Genomic DNA, 21,930 nt, shown 5'->3' with positions numbered 1-21,930 from the left:
AGGTGGGGCAGCTAGGCCTCGCTGGTTTCCAGGAGAAGGCTGTAAGCTGAGTGTTTTAGGCAGAGCTTTGATGTGATCTGATTTGTATATTTTAAAAGACTGTGGTCTCTGTTGGTGGCAAGTGGCTGGGGACAGAGCTTGGGGTGAAGTGTGGGAGTAGGAGGACCCTTCTGGCAGCTACTGTATTAGCCTGATGAGAAATATGATGGCGGCCCGGAGTAGAGGGTGGTGGTGTAGATGGAGAGGGGTGAAGGATGGAGATTTATTTGCAGGTGGAACTGACAGGACTTGCTGTGTACTGATTCTCTGGGAGGAAGAAAGAGAAAAATGAAGGATGACTCCTACATTATTTGACTGACTACCTGGATGGGTGGTGCTTCCATTTCCTGGGAGAGGAATGCATTGGAGATGGCGAGTAGTGAGAGAGAAGAAACACATTTTGATTTGTATTCCAACAGTTCTTGAATAAATAAAAGTGGTAGAATGATATATTTCAAACACTCTCTTACTTTTTAATGTGAAAGGGTCACTTTAAAAATAACGGGGGGTGGGGGCGCTTCCCTGGTGGCGCAGTGCTTGAGAGTCCGCCTGCCAATGCAGGGGACACAGGTTCGTGCCCCGGTCCGGGAAGATCCCACATGCCGCGGAGCGGCTGGGCCCGTGAGCCGTGGCCGCTGGGCCTGCGCATCTGGAGCCTGTGCTTCAAAACGGGAGAGGCCACAACAGTGAGAGGCCTGCGTACTGCAAAAAAAAATAAAATAAAATAACAGGGGAACCAGTAGTACAGAAAGGAATTAATATTGATGGAAAAATAAATACTACCTGATAGACAGGATTAAGATGAAGTTAAATGTATCTGATACAGCTTAACCACTGACAAGTAAACAGTTCACATTTAAGGGCTAGTCAAATGTGATTCTCTAAAATAAGCTTATCTTTGTACTTGTTCAAATGTTTTTGATACTGATCTTGATTTAAAGTAAGTTTTTCCTTGGATCTCTCAGTAATAGTTATACTATCACTTTTGTGATTTTTCAAACAAGTGTATTCTGGTTTCTGTTTCCCATAATTTTGTTGATTCCATGGCAAAGGAAAAGATATCACTCAGAAATTTCCCTCTGGCATTAATTATGTTTATGAAAGATCGAATGCCATTATTTGTGTCCAAGCCTTTCTCATATCATAGAAATGAAAAGCATGTGGTTTTATTATGAAATTATATAGGTGAATTGCTGTCATGGAGGATTATGTGCTCTGTAACAATAACGTAAGCCTTGGCAAATTTTTTGAAATGTGGCATATTATTTACTTTCCTTAAAATTTAAGAAAAAATGTGTGTTGCCAGGCATAAAATTAGACATGCATGACATTTTCAAATGTGTGACTTATTTAGCACCTCTCAAATGTGAATGTAGAGTGGGTGGTGCAACAAATAGACAAATACAATTTTCCAAGAAAAAATGTGTGGGCCACTTCCAATCCATTCAGTCTGTTTTAGGTGGAGGAATATATTACTAAGAAGAATTAGTCCTTAAGTTGGAATAAATAATAGAAAGAACACCATTTATCAACTACATTAGATCTTCAGTGCACTTAGAGGTTTATTAACAAGTGAAAAGGTATTTATGGAATGTAGGTAGAGCTGTCTAAAACCAGATTGCTACTGAAAAGCAATTTTAGAAAACACATAAAAAAGAGCTGTTTGGGTCAATAAAAGCTCTGGCTTGTTAGACCCATAGAAGAGCCATTCATGTGTCATCCAAAGAGTTTCTCTAGTCATGGTCTTGGTAGCTGAGGCAGGAAATTCTTTATCAGACTACCTACTACAGCCCAAGCATCACAAAGAAAATGCATGTCAAAGGTGGACATAAATAGCCATACTTTTCTAATATGTTATGTATAATTCCTAGGGATTGAGGAAAATGGGACTAGATTCCTAGCTGAAAGGCTTTGTTTACAGAACCATTTACCAAAGTAGGCATGTCTCAAACTAATTTTCAATTTTTTTCTGGTTAATAAAAACCATTTAGCTCAAAATACAACCCTCTCGATAATAAGAAAGATAATAATAACAATAATAATGATTATTTTCTTCCATTTACTGCCATTTACTGGTACTAAATTTACTGCCATTTACTGGTACTAAATTTACTGCCATTTACTGGTACTAAATTTACTGCCTGGTACTAAACAATGTATTTTTAAAACCACTTTATTGACATACAAAAAGCTGTACATGTTTAATGTAAACAACTCGAGTTTGGAGATAAGCACACACCCATAAAACCATCACCACAAGCTATGTCATGAACACATATATCACCTCCAAAAGTTTCCTCCTGCCCTCTTTATTTATTATTATTATTTTGTGTTGTGATAAGAGCACTTAACGTAAGATCTATCCTCTTAGCGAACTTTTAAGTATACAATACAGTATTATTAATTATAGGCCCTATGTATAAACACTTAATGTATTTTAGTTTCCTAATTTTACTGAAGAGGAAACCAAGAATCAGAGAAGATAAGTGACTTGACCAAGAACAAGCAGTGGGTGGGTATATGTGTGTGGGTGTCTGAGGGGAGGCATTGGAATTCGAACCCAAGTCTACCTGGATTAAAAGGCTGGGCTCTTTACCGTGATCTCATGTATAAAGGAGTCACACTGTTAGTTTCTTCCAGTCCTGTCACACTATCTTGTGAACATCTATTTCTGGCCCCAAAGGGGTCCAGGAATAAATGGGGATGCCTGTGTTAATCAGAGACATTCAACCCAGACAGAGGTGATAAATGTGTACCACACCATACCTGCTGTTGACACATCTCTGTTTTTGCACCTAGTATCTGGTACTGGACATCATTTTTACCCATCTTTCTCTTCTGGAAGCCAGTGAACTCCCAAAAGCGAGGATTGTGTGCTATCTTTGCGTCCATGATGTTGTTTCTGGAACGTAGTAGCAATTGATTCACATTTAAACTAAAAGAAATGAATGAATGAACTATTTCAGAACTAACTATAAACTACTGCAAAGGACAAATGCTATGACTGTTAGTTGGTGGCATCATTTTGAGATTTGAACATATTTTAATCCAAACAGATGTTTTGTGTGTTACCCACCTATGTGTTTTTTTATTGAAATATATTTGACATATAACACTATGTAAATTTAAGGTGTACCACTTAATAAGATTTTTTAAATGAAAATTATAAGCTGCAAAATAACTTTATAGGACTTTTTTTTTAGCTTCCTCTCATTTCTGTGTTTCTCTGATTCTCTTCTTCCTGCTATTATTTTTTTCTCCTGCTATAGTTTTGAGTTTTACAGATCCTTTCATTCAATATTCCATTCTCTTTCTTTTTTCAAATTACCAAGTGACTCTATTGCATCCCAAGATTGAAACAACAAGCTCTTAAAGGGAAAGTCAAAAATATTGACTTGTGGGCTTCCCTAGTGGCGCAGTGGTTGAGAGTCCACCTGCCGATGCAGAGGACACAGGTTCGTGCCCCGACCCGGGAAGATCCCACATGCCGCGGAGCGGCTGGGCCCGTGGGCCATGGCCACTGAGCCTGCTTGCCATTCCTATGGCAGCTTTTAGGTTAAGTTTGGAAACAAAGTGCATTCATATAGAGAAACATGCATATGGTATATTCCAGATCTTTATCTGTGCAGAGAAAAATTTCTGACATCACTTTTCCAGAGGCTTTGGAAAAGAGGTTGGGAAGAAAGCTGTGGGGATTTAGAAGACAGAGTAGAGTATAATGGTTACAGGCATAAGTCAGGAAGCCCAGATCCTAGACTTCATTTCTAACCTACCATAAATTATTCAACCGCTCTGGGTTTAAATGTGAAGTGAAGAGATTACACCAGATTATTTTTAAGGTCCCTTATGCCAGTTTCTCAACAGCAGCACTGCTGACACTTTGGACTGGATAATTCTGTCAGAGGGGAAAGGGGCTGTCCTGTGTATTGTAGGGTACTTAGCATTTTCTCCAGCCTCTGCCCGCTAGATGCCAGTAGCACCCTGCACACACCCCAGTACCACAACCAAAAAAGGTCTCCAGACGTTACCAAATGTCCCCTGAAGGGCAAAACCCCTGCCGGTTGAGAAACACTCAGTTAGAGCTTAATTCCATGACAACTGCTCTCTTGCCAAGTAGCAACCTCTCCAATTCTTTCCACATTTTGTCGGACAGCCCAAATCTCTCTGCTGAGTATTTAAAGTGTCTCAGAAGCGCTGTATATTCTCCAAGTTCTGCTTTTCCCTAATTAAAGATGTATAAATCCGTTTTTACACGTACTACATAGATATAGATTAAAAAATTGACCTCTAAACAGAGATAAAGTAAACAGATGACTGTAAAATATGTGGCAAAGGTTCTCCATCAAGAACATAAGCTCGCGAATGGTAAAGAAGGACTTTGGACTTGAACTAGTTTTATACTAACATCATCATAAAAGTCACCTGTCAGGAACTAGGGAGATGGTCGACATTTTCTTGGCTTTCTCATTTCCATTTTTGAAATATGCTTCTCCAAAACCCAAATGTAAACAGGCAAGTGAGTGTTTTATTTACATATTACAGTTAGATGTGAAAAACTTAGAATATACAATATATGCATTATCTTCTATTAAATATATTTTTGTAAAGTTACAGATATGTCTGTTTTTCTCATTCAGGAAAATAACTTGCTTACAATTAAAAACATAAAAAGCTGTCCCGCCTTAAATTCTAATTGCCTCATCTTTTTAGTAATTAGGTATTTAGCTTAACACAGATGTGTCATCTGATTGATATTGTTCTAGTGTGGTTTGTGTTTGTGCAGAATGGCGGCAAATTGCCTTTTGAGGGTTATAGAAACTGAAAAGAAGCAGTAAGTTGGAAAAAACCTCCCCATCCTTAGGCATTATGCACGGGCTAAGGGTATTCATCTTCAGTATTTTAATATGTATATCTAGTTACACCTTATATGTTCATAGAGTCCTTTTCCTTAAAGAGAGCTTTCAATGTACAAAAGATATACTCAGATTTGGTACTGTTGAAACCCAGTGGTGAGAATCACATCGGCAGCCGATGTGATTTCAGAGTCAATCTTTAAGAAGGATGGTGTGGCGAAGAGCATGTAAGGGGTGGGAAGTGATCAGGCCTGTGAGGCAGAGCTGCCTTTGAGTTTGGCTCTGCCACGGCTAACTGCTGACTTTGGACCAGCAGCTAAACGTTATTTAGCTAGACTGCAATTTCTTTAATGTATAATTAGGTCAGAAGGACCTCTAGTGACCGCTCTAACTCCCATTCCCTCTGTATCCCTAACTAAAAAGTCACTTAACATACATTCACCCCTATTTTTTATTTCTCTGCCTTCCTCAAACTTCTTTACTGTTATCACAACCTGAGATGTTGGAACTGAGACATAATTAAATTTCATTTTCATTCTGTGTTTAAATAATTCCAGAGCTCCCTTTCATATTACAATTTCTACTTCTTCAGTTCTTTATTCTGAGTCATATTTCTCATGATTTTGAGTAAAATTTTTCAAGAAAAGTAGACAGGTAATATATTTTCTGAGATGCTGTGTATCTGAGAAATTCTTTCTGTTGGCTTTATTCACATGAACTTCAATTTATCTAGGTACGGGGTTCATGCATCCTCAGTAATGTTCGTTTTTTCTCAAGTCACAAAAATTGCTCGATTTTCTTCTCACATTTACTCTTCTTTCAATTGACACACTTAAAAAAAATAAAACTAAGAACTTTTTTCATTCCATATCCCTAAATTCCATAAGAACAAGGTACACTCTATTCTGTTCACAACGGAATACCCTGTACCTCACACAAGGCATAACGTAAGTGGGCACTGAAAAATAGTTTTGAATGACCTGCTTCCCTCTCATTTATTCTTGTTTATTATTTACCATGACTCTTCTCTGACATCCATATCCCGTCTTTTCTCTTGTTTTCATCTTCATTTGTTTATCCTATAAATTCCAGGCAGTCTCTCAACTTTGCCATATCCACCACTGACTGTATTTTCTGCATTGTCAGCTCTGTTCTTTATTGCTTAAAAGAAGATTTACACCCTGCTGCTGAGTTTTCAGTTCTTTGAATTCTTTTCTTCTTAATCTCAGTCTGATACCTTCTCATCTTAGATTGTTGTGTTTTTATTTCATCTTGATTCTTTTTTTATAATCATATTTTGTCAAATACACTGTTCTTTACCAACATATTCTGAGAATACTGGACAAATATTTTCTAAAATTTTCCTGAAATAAATTCTCATCAGTGTTCATCCTTTAACAAGAAAAAATATATATTTCAATCTTATATATTTTCAATAGATTTCAAATATAGAGGTGACTAGAATTTAAAGGCAATTGGAAAGAAAAAATTAGCCTCAAGTCTAGTTAGAGTAAATGTGGTTGACAAGTGCCAGGACTGCTCTCTCCCCTAAAATAAGTCATTCAGCTAATGGACTCCAGAAATTAAACAGGGGAGTTTGATTGGCCTAAGGTTTTTTACGATGCTGCTGTCATCAGGGCTATAATTGCAGATTACAGGTTGAGTCACCACTTCATTTGAATAACTTATCAAATCACCTCCCTGAGAACAGACTTGAAGAAACACAAGGACATCTACTCTCTGTAGGAACTGGAGTAAAGGAGTTATTATCAAGAAAAGAGAAAAAATACGAAATCATTATACGGTACATCTTAAACGTGTACAATGTTACATGTCAATTATATCTTAATAAAACTGAAAAAATAAAATAAATTAAAAATATATAAAAATATAACAGTTAATAAGTATTTTTAAAAGAAAGAAGAGAAAGGTGTGGGGAGGGGGAAGGCTGATAAAAAGGGAAGACTGAGGACAGGAAGGACAAACTTGGTCCACTGAAGTGTCCCAGCAAAGTCAGTCTAATTCTTTTAGAAGTTTAAAAGTTTTCTGGATTGAATTAGCCATTCCAGAAAGAGCTCTGAGAATGAAGGAACATGATACTTTTGCGGTTTTTCTACATGCATTAAAAATTTAAAGGAGCAAGGGGTAAGAAAGGAAATGCTGGTTGCCCAAATTATTCTTTGACACATATCCTAAATTTAATTTTTTTCAAGTATTTGTTGTACTGGATACAAATCTCTGTTTCTATACATGCCACAAACCCCCATTTCATGGCTATTCCTTCTATAAGTTTTCCATTTCAGTCACTTTGAGTAAGAGCTTACATGTGATCTAACTGACATCTGACACTTTTATAAAATTAGCCATATTTGCTTTTGAATTATATTTGAGGAGTAGATCATGTATGTATATATTTACTATGTTTGTGCTCCATAACTAGAAACAAATAGCATATCTTTTTGAGGAAAATCCTCAATACCATAAAACTGAGAAATCATCCCAGAAAGCTTTCCTTACTTGTATTATCATCAAACCTTATTTTGGTTTGTCTTCTAGGTTGGGATGGAGGAGATCATACTTTGTTGTTGAACATGAAAAAATGTGACAGGAACCCTTTATATCTCCTTCTATAGATTCTTTACAGATTAAAAGAAAAATTTCAGCTTTCCCTGAGACAAGATAAAGAGAAAAATCAGGAGATCCACCTATCACCCATTGCATTACAGCCAGCACAGGCTGAGGCCAAGACAGCCAACAGTATGGTCCAACCTGAGCAGGTTCCAAAGGTACTGAATGTGGTCGTGGACCCTCAAGGCCAATACACTCCTGAGATCAAAGCCACCACCTCTGTCTGCCCTTCTCCTTTCAAAATGAAGCCCATAGGACTTCAGGAGAGGTAAGAGCTTTTACGGGATCCCCCTACATGTTGTTGTTTTTTTTTTAAACATCTTTATTGGAGTATAATTGCTTTATAATGGTGTGTTATTTTCTGCTGTATAACAAAGTGAATCAGCTATACGTATACATATGTTCCCATATCTCCTCCCTCTTGTGTCTCCCTCCCTCCCACCCTCCCTATCCCATCCCTCTAGGTGGTCACAAAGCACCAAGCTGATCTCCCTATGCCATGCGGCTGCTTCCCACCAGCTATCTATTTTACGTTTGGTAGTGTATATATGTCCATGCCACTCTCTCACTTCATCCCAGCTTACGCTTCCCCCTCCCCGTGTCCTCAAGTCCATTCTCTACGTCTGCATCTCTATTCCTGTCCTGCCCATAGGTTCTTCAGAACCGATTTTTTTTATATTCCATATATATGTGTTAGCATATATATAGCTCAGATGAAAGTGATAAGAGGGTCACTTTCTACAGATGATTTAAAGATGATCATAAAACTGACTGAAAGTCAGACTAATTTTTATTATCATCATGCACCACCAATTCTGAGCAAAGTCAGTGGTTGAGTCCTTCGGGGAGTACCTGTTCCCAGCATCGTGCCCTTCGTAAGCTACTGCTGGGCATGTTTGAATTACAAGGAGCATAAGGTTAAGTATCCATTAATTCATTTAAATGAAGTGAATGTTTGAGAAAGGAGAGCACAGGGATGGTGTCTTGCTCATCTTTTGGTCCACATGGGAGACTGTAGAGAGTAAGTGTGTGATCAGTGTTAAGTGGATTCCCTACGCCCTGGTCATCCCCACCCATCACCTCCCACTTCCTTCCTGCCTCAGAGCAGGAAAAAGCTCTTCTTTCCACAAGGGCTCCATGTCCTTTCCTCCCAACCCTGATGACTACTCCATCAAATTTCTTCCTCTATGTTCCACTGCAACCTTTTTGCTAATGCTATACCCTCAGCATGAAAATGGTTCTCTCTGGTATCAAAGAAACTCCCTTAATCCAATTCCTCCTATGGTCTTGTCTTTTCTTCCTTGTTCAGATGTGTCTTAAATGAGCAGAGTTTATTTGGTGCCTCATCGGTCTTCTTCAAGTCCTGCATCCACTGTTTCTCTCACATATGCTTGCCAAGTATATCAATGGTCTAACCACCAAAGTCAAAGCACACGTTTCGTTTCTTTTCACATCCAACCCTAATGCCTACTTCCTCTTTGAAACTCTCTTTCTTTGGCCTCCAAGACATTACTTTTCCGGTTCTTGGGTGGTTACCTTTAGGCACACACACACACTCCTTTCTCCCCTTAACTTCAGAGTTTTATCAAACAGGGAGATGGAGCTGGAGGTACTCCTTTAGGAATCAACCATGTAAAAGGTAGTAAGAGAAGAAGAGGTTGTGGTTGGATTACCCAGAAAGGAGAGAAGCGGTCCTGGGGTGAGCAGTAGAAGTGATCAATGGGCAAGGAATATGGAGAGGGCAATTCAAGCATCACTTTCTCTTGGAAGCCATTACTTACTTCCCTTCTTCCTGTAGCCCACCTACCAACATGGATTCAGCTCTGTCTCCTCCATTCCTCTGTACCCGAGTCCCATAGCCTTGTGTGCATACAGTATTTATGAACTTCTTAGGTATAGGTAAAATTTTCATTTACTAATCTGTCTTACCCTGTAAACTCTAAGCTTCTTTAGGGCACATATATGATTGAATTGTCTCTTTGTCTCTTTCATATAGAACATAATTCCTAAAAAGCAAGAGCTCCTGGAAATAAATGCTTAAATGAATGAATGAGTGTTATATTGAATAATTCTCAGGTTAACGGCCAGTAGTTGTAGGGAAACACTTTGCTTATTCCACCATCCCTATTTTCAGCCTGCTTTTCTACCATAATTCCCTTGCTAAGATGGCATAGTGATGAGTTTTAAGAGTGATAAAAGATGAGAGACATACAGTGTTCCATATAGTAAGAAAACTTTCCTGAGAGTTTTAAGCCTTAAAACTTAATTTATGTTTATATGTTCTAATGGCGCTTTGAAAATAGCCTTGTGTTTTACAGCCTTCCATCTCCTGATCCTGGAGTGAAATAATAATCCTCTGTTTATTGCATGAAAGTCTGGCTTCATTAAAATCACCATGAGACCATAAAGGCTGTATTATGAGTCATTCGTCCCCAAAAATCTTTTGGGTCATGCCATATAAATCTCTCATCCCTGATGGAGAGAATGTATTACTCTGACATAATAGATAATAAAACATAATTTTAAATTAAAATTAAATAAGAAAAAATATAGAGACTTATTGCATATGCTTAACTGAGTACAAAGGATATACCCTGAAAGTTCTGAAGATTAAAGAATTATAAGGTGAGGGACAGAGCAGTCCCCTCATTTCTCCCTATTTCCAACTAGTCACCAGGTCATATTGATTCTTGCTACTTGGATTTTCTCATCATCAATTCCTCTCTTTGTAACCATCACCCTGGACCCAGCTCTCATTAGCTTTATATTTGAATTATTATGTCTTATGATTATAAAAATGACATCAGGACTAATGGTGTTAGATATTTCACATGTATTACTTTATTTCATCTTTTCTGTCTGATCTAACTCTTTTCTCTCCCTCAATTCATACTATACACTCTTCAGATTTATCTCGCTATAGGAATACTTGCATTATGTTATGTTGCTGTGTAAAAATCCTCAATGGCTCCCCTTTGCCTATAGGATAAGGCACAGAATACCTTGCTGAGCCTCAGAGGTCCTGTACCATCTGGCTCTGATCATTCTCTCCAAATCTGTTTGCCACTCTGCCCCCAAATAAACCCTCCAGTCTGTTCTCAGTGTGTCAGGTCCCCGTCCACATGTACATCTTTGTTCACCTGGTTCCTCTTCAACCTTCTTATATCTCTCTCTAGTCTCCAAATCCCAACACGAAACATACCTTCTACCTTTGTCCATGACACCTACCGAAGCCCATGGTGATTTTTAACACCTCTGAATTTTCACATGTACCACTCCTCTAGCAGTGATTTTAATTAAAGAATAATTTAGAAAGGGACTGAAACTGGTTTTTGATGGATTGTCCTGTCCCTTCACCAGCTTGTGAGAATCTTAAGGACAGGTACAGGCTCGAGATATTCTTGTGTGTTCCATGGTTCCTGTAAGCCCGATACGTTGTAAACACTTGAAACATATTATGGAGTTAGTTAGTTCATCAATGCTCCTTTACATCTGAGGATCTCATATATTTATTTTTTAAGTCCCATAAAAACAAATAGCCTAATGATAAACTACAGTGCTGAGTCTCTGTGCTAATATTACTTGACATTTACTAAATAAGTGACTCAACAGGTTAATTAAGTCCTTTTGGTATAGCTTTCCTAATCTACAAAATAGGTATGATAATATCTGTTCCACCTTTTTTCAAAGGGTACCATAAAATTAACAAGCAATATAAAATGGTATTGTGCCTCTGAGAAGGAAAAGGAACGTAAATCTAGTACTCTTTTCGTTTTTTATTCTCTGATCCCATTTCACGAGCCTATACTCGGTCAGTTATATTTTTGAACTCAGGAACAGGGAAACTTCTTTTAAACTGAATTGATACAGTTGAACCTGCCATTTGACATAATAAATATTTTTTAACTGTCAATTGACTTAAAGGTTTTTTCATCCTGTTTATAAATTGGGCCATTTAAAGTTATTTAATAACTATTAATACCAAATTAAATCTATTCTCATCTAACAGATGAATTTATTTCCCATAGTGAGTCCATGAATTTGGGAAACACATTCAGATGCCTGCTCCACACCTACTACATGTATAACTTGGAACTTGTTTGTTCATCTGTGATGAGAAGAATAGCACATGCCCTGCACAGTTCTTGTGACAGTTAAGCCACACAACAAATGTCACATGGCTGGCATAGCAGGAGGCCACAGTTAGCTCCTGTTCCTTGTTCTTTTGTCCTATTCCTGTCCTCCTCAAATTCCTCACTTGTCACTCTCAAGGGAACTGTATTTTTATAGCTGGCTTTTGCCAGCTTCCAAGTGCCCAGTAAACAAGAGATCACATTCAGACCCTAGAACGACATACTTTCTTCCGTAGGAAGACAGAGAACTTGTACATATGAGTTTCTGCAGATTTCCCCTTTAGGCTACTGTATGACTAATAGCCAATTTTATGGAAAGGAAATCAACAGGTAGATTCACATTATTTCCTCATTTTTCTCATCTGATTTTTTATTGGAGGTAAAAAGCAAGCAAAGACAATTAGAGAACCGTCCAGAAAGGAGGGGAGGCCTCATTATAACAAGGCACTTTCACTCCTGACTTAAATTTGCCTCAGAAATCAGTGAGTGTGCCAGTAGGAATATGGCATAAATGGAGGTTTTCTTCCTATCATAACCAAGGCCTCCCCAGGCCCCCAAGGGTTGCTGACACCCAATGAGCAATCATTCTCTAACTTTTCTTTACACTGTACCATAACATGGTTTGTTTTGGTGTCCATAAATACTGTGCAAGGGATGATACAGCACCCAGGTATGTGAGTGGAAAGGTTTTCTTAGGGGTTTCAACCTGGCAGAGCCTGGGAGATTTCTGTCGCAGCCAGAAAGATGTCTGCAGTGGCGGAAGCAACCTAAGCTCAAAGCCTCTGTTTACTGTAATTTCCTCCAGGCAAGGGGTAATGTCCTGACCTCTGTCCCCTGCTCTCTCTAGCAGAAAAACATTTCAGTGCTCAAAAATTTTAACTTAGGCGATATATACTTAACTGTTCCTCAACTGATCTCCCTTTGGATATATCAGTACGGGAAAGAGTGTAGAATGCATACAACTGAATATGAGGGTACAAAGCATACAAAATACTCGGGAAATTAACATCTGTATTCACGAAATGGACCCATTGGTGAAAAATGGATTCAACGCCCTCATTTTCTGTCATGTGAAACTGAGACCCAGAATCTCCTCTTTTAGGTGTTAGGTGAGGTTCCCCAAAAGTAGCCTGAGACGAGGATTCTTGTCCCAAGTGATTGGAGAGGAAGGTTCCAGGAGAAGCCTAAAGGAAAGTAAGGGAAGCAGAACAGAGGAGACGAAGCCAAGCAAAGAGGTGATTTCCACTGACGTCTGGCCTCAGGCTGATCACACAGGGAGAGATGGAGCATGAGTTGTTCCACCTTGTGGCCAGTGGGCGGGGCATCTGTACCCCATGTCAGTCAGCCATTGACGTCAGGCCACCTGGGGATGGTGGAGGCATAACTTCCCAGGCACCTCTGGACTAGGCCACTCTCATCAGCCAAGGGTGATTTCTCCAGAGAAGTGGCAGCTGTGTGCCATCCATGGCCAATACTCCCAGCAACAGTGGAGGGGAACCAGCCCAGTAAAGGTGATCTAGGTGGGACACCAACAGCTTTACTACACTTACCAAAGGTTACAACACTAGTTATAACAGAGCTAAGTTTATATTCTAGGTTTCCTTGATCTTCCCAGGCTGTTATGCACATGCAACATAGCCTCCTTCAAACAAACACCGTTCGTTCTAGCGAAACCTATGACCCACACCATGCAACACAGTCTATCAACCACAACTTGTTTTCTCAGCCTGACAGTATGGGGATCACAACGTAGCAAACAACCATTTAGAAGTCAATCCTACTGAACACCAAGTAACATCACTAAAAGTAACAACTCAGTAAGATGTAGTGACCCTTTCCGTGCCTTATCGCATTTAATCCTCACAAGGGACTTATTATCCCCTCCTTACAGCGAGGAAACTAATGCTCAGAGAGTTTACGTTATTGCTGAAATAACGGAATAGTAAATTACTGGGGGTGTGAGGCTGACAAGTAGAACTTGAACCCAAGCAGTCTGGCTCCAGAGGCTGTACTCCTAACTAGTCCTATATTGTTGGGGGGTGGGGGGAGCACATTCCTATCTTTTATGGAAAATAAGTGAAAAATAGATTACAAATCAGTATGTTTAGTAAGTAGGCACATCATGTTGTGTCATGCTGTTATTCCTCTCAGCAAATTTCACGTTTGGCTTTCGGAATGTTTTTCAGATTTTTTTTTTTTTAATTTAATTTTATTTATTTTTTTATACAGCAGGTTCTTATTAGTTATCTATTTTGTACATATTAATGTATATATGTCAATCACAATCTCCCAATTCATCCCACCACCACCACTCAGATTCTAAATCAAGTAGAATTCAGTTTTATTATTTATGTATATATGTATTGTATGTATGTATATGTACTGTATGTATATATGTATATATGTATTGGCTGTGCTGTGCGTCTTGTGGGAGCTTAGTTCCCCAAACAGGGATTGAACCCGGGCCCTCGGCAGTGAAAGCATGGAGTCCTAACCACTGGACCACCAGGGAATTCCCCTAGAATTCAGTTTTATGAGATAGTTTTAAAATACTCAAGGCAGTTAAACATTTCATGGCCAGTCTAGAAGCTCACTGTTGGCCTCAGTTTTTTCTTGCATCTGGTTGCTCCTATTCTAGAGACCAGGTGCCACTCCAACACAAAGGACCAAGATAGCGGCAAACATGGATATAGTAAAGAAAGCGGAGAGGAAGACATGAGGCAATAACCCAGAAAACTCAAGTTGAAAACTGTTCTCAAGGATTGTGGCAGGGAGATCTCTATTGTTCAAACAGCCCAGATAATAACTGAGCCCATGTCGCTGTGTGTGTGTAGTGGACAGGGGACGAGGGAGGGCACGTGTCCATGCTCCTCCAGCAAGCTGCTGCCCATGCGTGGGAAGAGAGAACGCATAATAAAAGCTAACATATTGACTGCTCATCTACCACATGCCAACCACCAGGCTAACATATTATCTCATCCACTCTTCACAACACCCCTTGAGGCAGGTACTATTTTTATGTCCTTCTTGCAGGTGAGCTAACAGAGACCTAGAGAGATTTAATATCATGCACAGTGTCACAAAGAAATAAAGATGGAGTTGATGATTCAAATCTGGACAGCCTGGCTCCAAAATCTGCACATATCCACTCTGTCCTACCTCCTCCTAGATGATACAGATGATAACATTTTAAGCTTCTCTTATTTTATAATCATATCTTTATAAAATATTTTTATGGAGATGTCCAGATTTGGCGAGGCATTGGAAACATACTCCAGCCCTGCATTAATGGTGTACCTCAAGCTGTTTTCTTCTTTATTTGTAGGATAGACACAATTCCATTTTTATAAAGGTGGATTGGAGTTCTGAAGGGTTAGAAAAAAACTTTAAATGGTTCTTCTATTATTTAAAAAAAACACTGGGATTGAAAAAATGGAGGCAAAATTTTTTAAATCTGCCTAAAAATTTATGGCAAATGAGACAAAAGGTAATAGTGGTAAATGAAAGAAATGACAGTGGATACAACCCAGGTAGAGCAGAGCAGAAATCAAGATGTATTTTTAAGGAATTAAATGTAGCAAAGTTCTGCCTAAAAAGGTAAAAATTGGCCATTACTTATTGGCAAGCACAGACCTAGCTTCTCTCCAAGCAGACTGAAATGTTTGAGCCTTTGTGAGTAAGTCCCAAGAGGGCAGACCTGGAAGCAGCTCTAATAGCAATCACTGTAATAGCTCCTTTCCTCTCTCCACCTTCCTTCATTTCTCACTCGTGGCCCCTGGCAGAGTAACAGAAGTCCCATTGGGTCCTCTTACTACTATATCTTCCACCAGACCACCCATCACACAGGCTGCCTTGTCCTGAGATTCAAGCAGAAAGGGCTTCTCAGCACACCATCGCCCCCCATCCTTCAACATCCATGAACTTGCAACCTGATCCTGACACTGGCTTCCAGCTTTCCTAGGTGGTCTCCATGTCCACTCACACTATGAGGGGCAAACTCCAGTTACCTTTTGGGAACTCTTAGAGCCATTCTGTAGTGTATGACCTATTTTTAGAGAGAGTTATATGCTTCCCCTAGCTGCACGATGGTAGCATTTCTACAGAGTTCTTGTCCTCACCCTAAAGAAGAGATTGTGTGGTATAATTGTTTGAGGTTCGTGTTCACCAATTCCTCTTCCCGTGATCAAATTAGAGTTTCACTGTGGAGATTTCTAAATGCACTGCTTTTTAAAAAATTTTTATTTTATATTGGAGTATAGTTGACTAACACTGTTGTGTTAGGTGTATAGCAAAGTGATTCAGTTATACATATACATGTATCTATTCTTTTTCAAATTCTATTCCCATTTAGGTTATTACAGAATATTGAGCAGAGTTCCCTGTGTTATCTTATATATAGTAGTGTGTACATGTCAATCTCAAACTCCCAATCTATCCCTCCCCACCATCCTTCCCCCACTGTAACCATAAGTTTTTTCTCTAAGTCTGTGAGTCTGTTTCTGTTCTGTAAATAAGTTCATTTGTATCATTTTGTTTTAGATGCCACATATAAGCGATACCATATGATATTTGTCTTTCTCTAAAGTCAGAATTCAAGTCTTTGCTAGGGGACCATGTTCCAGATCTTGATGTACAGGTTGACTGGATTAGGTAGAATAGCCGTTTTTGTAGAAGCATTTTAATCAGGGCAGGCACAGACAATTCCCAGAGTATTGGCTTCCTATTTTGGGAAAGACCAGCTCTGAATCTCAGTCACTGTGTCAGGAGATTTTTACCTTGTGGGCAGAGACGTTCGCTTTTGGAGTTATTTGAAACGTGTCATGAAGCTACAGCTCAGGGTCCCACTCTTTGCATTTAATGAACTGCTTGAACATTGTTTTCTTATGAAATGATGCTCCACTCTGTTCTCATCAGATTTTCCCAGCTGTTGATACATGACTCTGTAGCAAAACACTGAAAAATCACAGATCATCCATGGCAGATGACTTTAGCAAAATTATTTTTCAACTGATGGGTTTGTTTGGTTTTCACCTGTAAGTATATTACAAACATTAAAATGTCATCTCCATTGAGCAATGCGTCATGATTATCTGGGTGTGATTTAAACAAAGGTCAGGGCTCTGTTCTCATATGTTCTGAAGCCGCCCCAGTTGAAGCCCATCTAATTGTAGTACTATGTGGAAATAGTGCCCTCTAGTGGAGAACCGCATGTTGAAGGTGTTATTAGCTAGTCTCATACAGGGAAAAGGAAGCTGGCTCTTGTTTTTGTAAAAAATAAAAAACAATCCATAATGACTTTAATGTCCTCTCTGGCAGATGAAGCATGATCTCTTTTGGCAGATACTAGAGAAAAAGGTCTCAGCATAGTGATGAAAGAGCTGTAACTTGAGAAATAACAAATTGGTGTGAACGTTTTCAAATATGATGTGCTTTCTAAAATTGCTTAGCTTCCAGTCACTTTCATGTCTCATTAAATCCACAAGTAATTTTAAGGACAGTGTGTCAAATGAAATTATTATTGCCTAGTATGTCTTATAATATATGAATCATTTTATTTAGGAGCCAATTTTTTTCCTAAGTCAGAGGTTTAAATACAACCCTCAATAATTCTTCCCTTTCCCAAGCCTGCCTGCCTCACTTCTCATTTCCCACCTTTTCCCTCTTGAATCTGATTTCCCCACATGGTGGTGCCTATAGCACAATGCCTGACACATAGTACATGTTCCATAAATATTTGTTAAGCTCAATATGAAAAAAGGAACAAGTTCTTAAAATTAGGTTCATTTTATGGAAAGAAATGCCTTAAAAAAAAAAAAAGAAAGAGCAGATGATCCCCATCATCACTCCACTGCCCTACAGAGAGAAGTCTCTGGTGCTGCCTGGCCTCACGAGCCACCACGAGGGTCTCTGAGCTGCTCCTGTTGCCTGTCGTCGATAGTACGCTGCACCACAGGCCACTAAGGGGAGCTTAAAAGCCTTCGTTCTCCTGCTCTGAGTATGGTCTCCTGATTGATTAGTTTTACTCTTGTTATGTTTTATTTGCTGTTGAATTTTGGCTCCTTTAAAGTTGAGATAAACACTTTAAAGGCTGGTTTAAAAAGTAATTAATTTTAAGTTAGTATTTTGTTCCTAAATCTCTATCCAGGTGACTGTTCTTCTCCTGAGAGAATCCTTAGTCTACCTAAGGATTCTGAGAAACAAAGTGGAATTTTTAAACCCACCTTAAGCAATAATGTGAGTAGAAGTGATTGAGTGCTAAAGGATCTATGAGAGTGAATATGTTAGAAGTATAGCAAAGACCTGCTATATAGCCTGAAGGAATAGACCTCCAATGTGTATCCTTGGCCACATTAGTCTCTAATGGACGCTCAACACTGCATCCTTTTTACAGTCTGTCTTTTTCCAGTCAGCTCTCTTTCTCGTTTCTCAAAGCAGCTTTTCCAGATCTGTACTATTCTTAAATTCCTTTCCTGACCCTACGAATGCCTACACACACACACACACACACACACACACACACACACATGTTGAATCTAAGAGCTCATTCATCTGTTTCCTGACTTCCTTGTTCCACACATATAGTTGGGGTTCTTTAAATATTGGTTAAATGATCCAACGTTAGCCTCAGTCATCTATTTCAGCTCTGAAATGTCCATTTAGTTCTAGAAAGCCCCAGGGCAGGGGAAGCTGCTCACTTCCTGTTTCATTCCTGGGTGCTTACTTTCTCCAACCACTTAACGTGACCAATGAATTTTTAAAAGAGTTTTAGGCCTGTCTGCTCCTGGTTAATGAAGAGTCTTGTAAAATTAAAGAGGGTCTATCCTGAACCTGTTATTACAGCACAAATATGCATCAAGACACTTGAGCAAGAAACATCATGCAGCTGAATGTTTCCACATTTGTAAAATAGTGGTTTAGAAATCTAGACAGAGGTCTCAGATAACAAGATTTCAAGTTTCTCCAGGAGAGGCAAGATTTCTTCATCTTTGAACATTATGTAGAGCTTTGTATGGGTGACTCTCCTTATCCCTGCCTTTACTTTCCTATTAGGCATTTTAAAACGTCCACCTTCTTTTTTTAAAAAAAAAAATCATGAACATTTTGCAGAGGGAAGACTCTTCCAGCCACCTTCTTGTTCCAGATGGTCCTTACAATCTTGACCTTGGTGATAAAGGCTTGATTTGCCATCATTGCTCTGTTTTATTTCACTTTTTAAACCAGCCTTTAAAGTGTATTATCTCAACTTTAAAAGTGTTCTATTGCCCACTCCATCCTCATAATTCATGGAGTGTTAAATATATCGAAAAAAATCCTATTTTAGCCAAAATCTGTATAAGGGAAGGGCTTAGGTGCTGGAGCAGTTCAGAGTAGAGTGAATTGCCTTCCAGTTGAATGGGTGAGAATCAAAGAGTGTAAGGAATAAAGTATTATGCATATACTAGATGTTTGGGGAGAATTTATGTATTTTGTTATTTGGGCAGATTGAGTCCAAGAGCTTGGTTGGTAGATATTTTGGAAGCATGTGCACAGAGATATTATTAGAGCACTTGGTTCCTGCATTAAATATTGAATCCTTGAGAGCCGTGATGGACATGCTCAGCAAATACTTTTTTAAGAAGTGGTGACCCAAAGATTTCTAATTTAAATATCCTTCCATATATGACCTGTAGGGGGGGCACGGAAACAACAATATACTCTGAAAGTGAAAATCTGCTCCTCTTGTGTGTGACAGAAATTCCCAAGCTCAGCTGTACATCCTCTGCAGTGATACCAGTGAAATCAAGGGTGGGGAGGGTGTCTCATGAAATCTTGAATATGGTGTCAGGAGTCTCGCTGAAATACGTTTGTAATGTGTCATCCAGCCCCGAGGTGGGAGGGTATGCACAAAATCAAACGGCATTAGATTGCCAAGAGCCTAAAAATATTAATAAGTAAAATAATTAAAACATGGCTTAAACATGATTATTTGACCCCAGACATTATTCTTCAAAATACTAAACTGTGTAATTCAGTAAATGAAACCGTAGGCTCCGTGGGATAAGGATAATGTCTTACATCATTTGTATTCATATTGTCTATCAAGGTGCCTGGGGCACATTAGAACTTAATAAACACTGAATACCCTCCCTCATTCCCACTTGCTGTTGGTGGCAGTGGTCGTGGTGGGCATGGTGACAGTCTGGAAGTAGGTGGTGGTATAGTAGAACTCTAGGGGCTTCTTGAAAATTCAAAAATACAACATTTTAGAGTTGAGAAGAACCTTAGCGCAGGGGTTCCCAAACTTGATTTTATATCATACTCCCTAGAGATATTTGTAAAATGTCTAAATATTCTAAACAGAAAAAAAATTTTTTTTCTATCTAGGTAGAATTTCTAGATAGAAAATATTCTAGAGTCAAACTCAAATCTTTACCTCAATAGCTCTGGAGCAGAGTTGAGGAAACAGATATGGATATAAATATAGATCTATACATGATAGGTATACATCAATATAAACACATACATATATATTTTAAAATATATACATTTAAATGCATATATTCAAATATGTGCACATTTACATACATGTATTTAAGTGCCTGTGTATACTCAAATATACTTAAATTACTATATATTTACATATTTAAATCACTCATGTTTGAGAACCACGATCTTAGCGGTCCTGGTCCAAATCCCGGGGATATTACTGTAATTATGCCGCTAGTGGCAGAGCTTCTGTCATGAAAAGAGTGGTCACACACCTTATTGGAAGCAGAGCTCTGAAGTTGAAATCTCATCAATTGCAAACCTGGAAACTTTCCCAATGATTGTCTAAACCCAAGTTCACTTTCACCCCACACTCCCCCAATAGCTCTTACCTGCTCACTTAACACTGGGCTCCTGGAGCTGAATTTATTACTAAAATTATTCGGATCACAAGATGTGAGTGCCGGAAGACGCCGTCCTTAGTGTTTGACTAATGAAAGAACTGAGACAAGGTTAAATGACTTGTTCACAAAGAGCTGTAAATCCTATGGGAACCATCTGTCAGAACTGGGTTCTTCATTGAATCGTGGCTGGATTCGTGGCTAGCTATAGGTTATTCCACATTTTGACCTAAATCAGTGGTTTTCAACTATGTCCCATAGCGCCTTAGTGGAGAGGTGGGCTGGAGGGGCCTGGGCCCTCCTCAGGCTCCCCAGTGAGCCCAGCTCTGCATACACTTGTTCTGCATATTGGCTTTGCAGGAAAGGTCTTCTTTTCTTTCTTAACCTAGAGCCCCAAGTTTTGAAAAGAGTTTGAAGACCACCAATATAATTGTTTCCTCAGATAGAGATAAACCTCTTCAGATGGAGTCAGAGACCTGAGGGTGAACACAGGTCACGTTATGTTCTGGTACATGTGTCTTTCTCACACTTTGGCGCTTTTGTGTTCATGCCAGTTGCTCTGTTTGGAAGAATTTTTCTGTGACTCTTCGGGTCTGGTTCCTCTTTATTGGTGCAGTGAAGTAGCTAGACTATGTTCTACCCACCTATCATTCCCCTCAGTGTATCTGAGACATTTTTAGACTTTTCTAGGGCTGTTTACAATGAATATAAATCCAAAAATAATTCCTAGAAAAGCTGTTGCTTACTCTCAGATACATTTTTCATTGGCCACATGGAAACCTGATTGCAGTAAAAAAAAAAGGTGTCTGATAATTTCTCTTAGAAGTTCTTTTATGAAGTTTTCTTTTACAATTCTTTACGGATTAACTTTAATATGTTATATATAATTTATGCTTAAAAGTTAATTATTCTGTTCTTTTATCCTTATAATCCATTCTAATGTTGGTATTTTACCTTCTCATTATAATTAAAGTCTTCAATCACCTTTTCTCAAAAGTAATTCCGTTTTTTAATGTTCAGCAAAAATCTCTGTCCCGGAGGACTTTTGTATCAATAAGTGTCAGACGGCTTCCCTGGTGGCGCAGTGGTTGAGAGTCCGCCTGCCGATGCAGGGGACAGGGGTTCGTGCCCCGGTCCGGAAAGATCCCACATGCCGCGGAGCGGCTGGGCCCGTGAGCCATGGCCGCTGAGCCTGCGCGTCCGGAGCCTGTGCTCCGCAACGGGAGAGGCCACAGCAGTGAGAGGCCTGCGTACCGCAAAAAACAAACAAACAAAAATGAGTGTCAGAGTGTTCTAATCTTTTGAGAGAGGAAAAATGAGGACTAGGACCCAGAACTCAGTCTCGTCCAGCAATGGGACCCTTAAAAATTTGTGAGACAATTTCAAGTTTCCTTCTTCCACTATATTGCA

At 39.1% G+C, this 21,930-nt stretch overlaps 1 protein-coding gene across 1 annotated transcript in view; it reads left to right on the top strand.

Moving 5' to 3' along the window:
• The window catches only part of PTPRR (protein tyrosine phosphatase receptor type R), a gene marked incomplete at its 5' end in the record, with an annotated part of 112,669 nt that overhangs the window by 13,278 nt on the left and 77,461 nt on the right, over positions 1-21,930 (top strand). Inside the window, one exon of the mRNA XM_022571538.2 lies at positions 7,526-7,788. Coding sequence (XP_022427246.2) covers positions 7,526-7,788 — 263 coding nt within the window. The remainder of the gene's footprint in view (positions 1-7,525; positions 7,789-21,930) is intronic.

This window comes from Delphinapterus leucas, chromosome 11, assembly GCF_059928025.1.
Source record: "Delphinapterus leucas isolate spDelLeu-1000000601 "Yukka" chromosome 11, BTC_Dleu_Yukka2, whole genome shotgun sequence".
Classification (NCBI taxonomy): Eukaryota; Metazoa; Chordata; class Mammalia; order Artiodactyla; family Monodontidae; genus Delphinapterus; species Delphinapterus leucas.
This window is presented reverse-complemented; position numbering and strand designations above follow the sequence as displayed.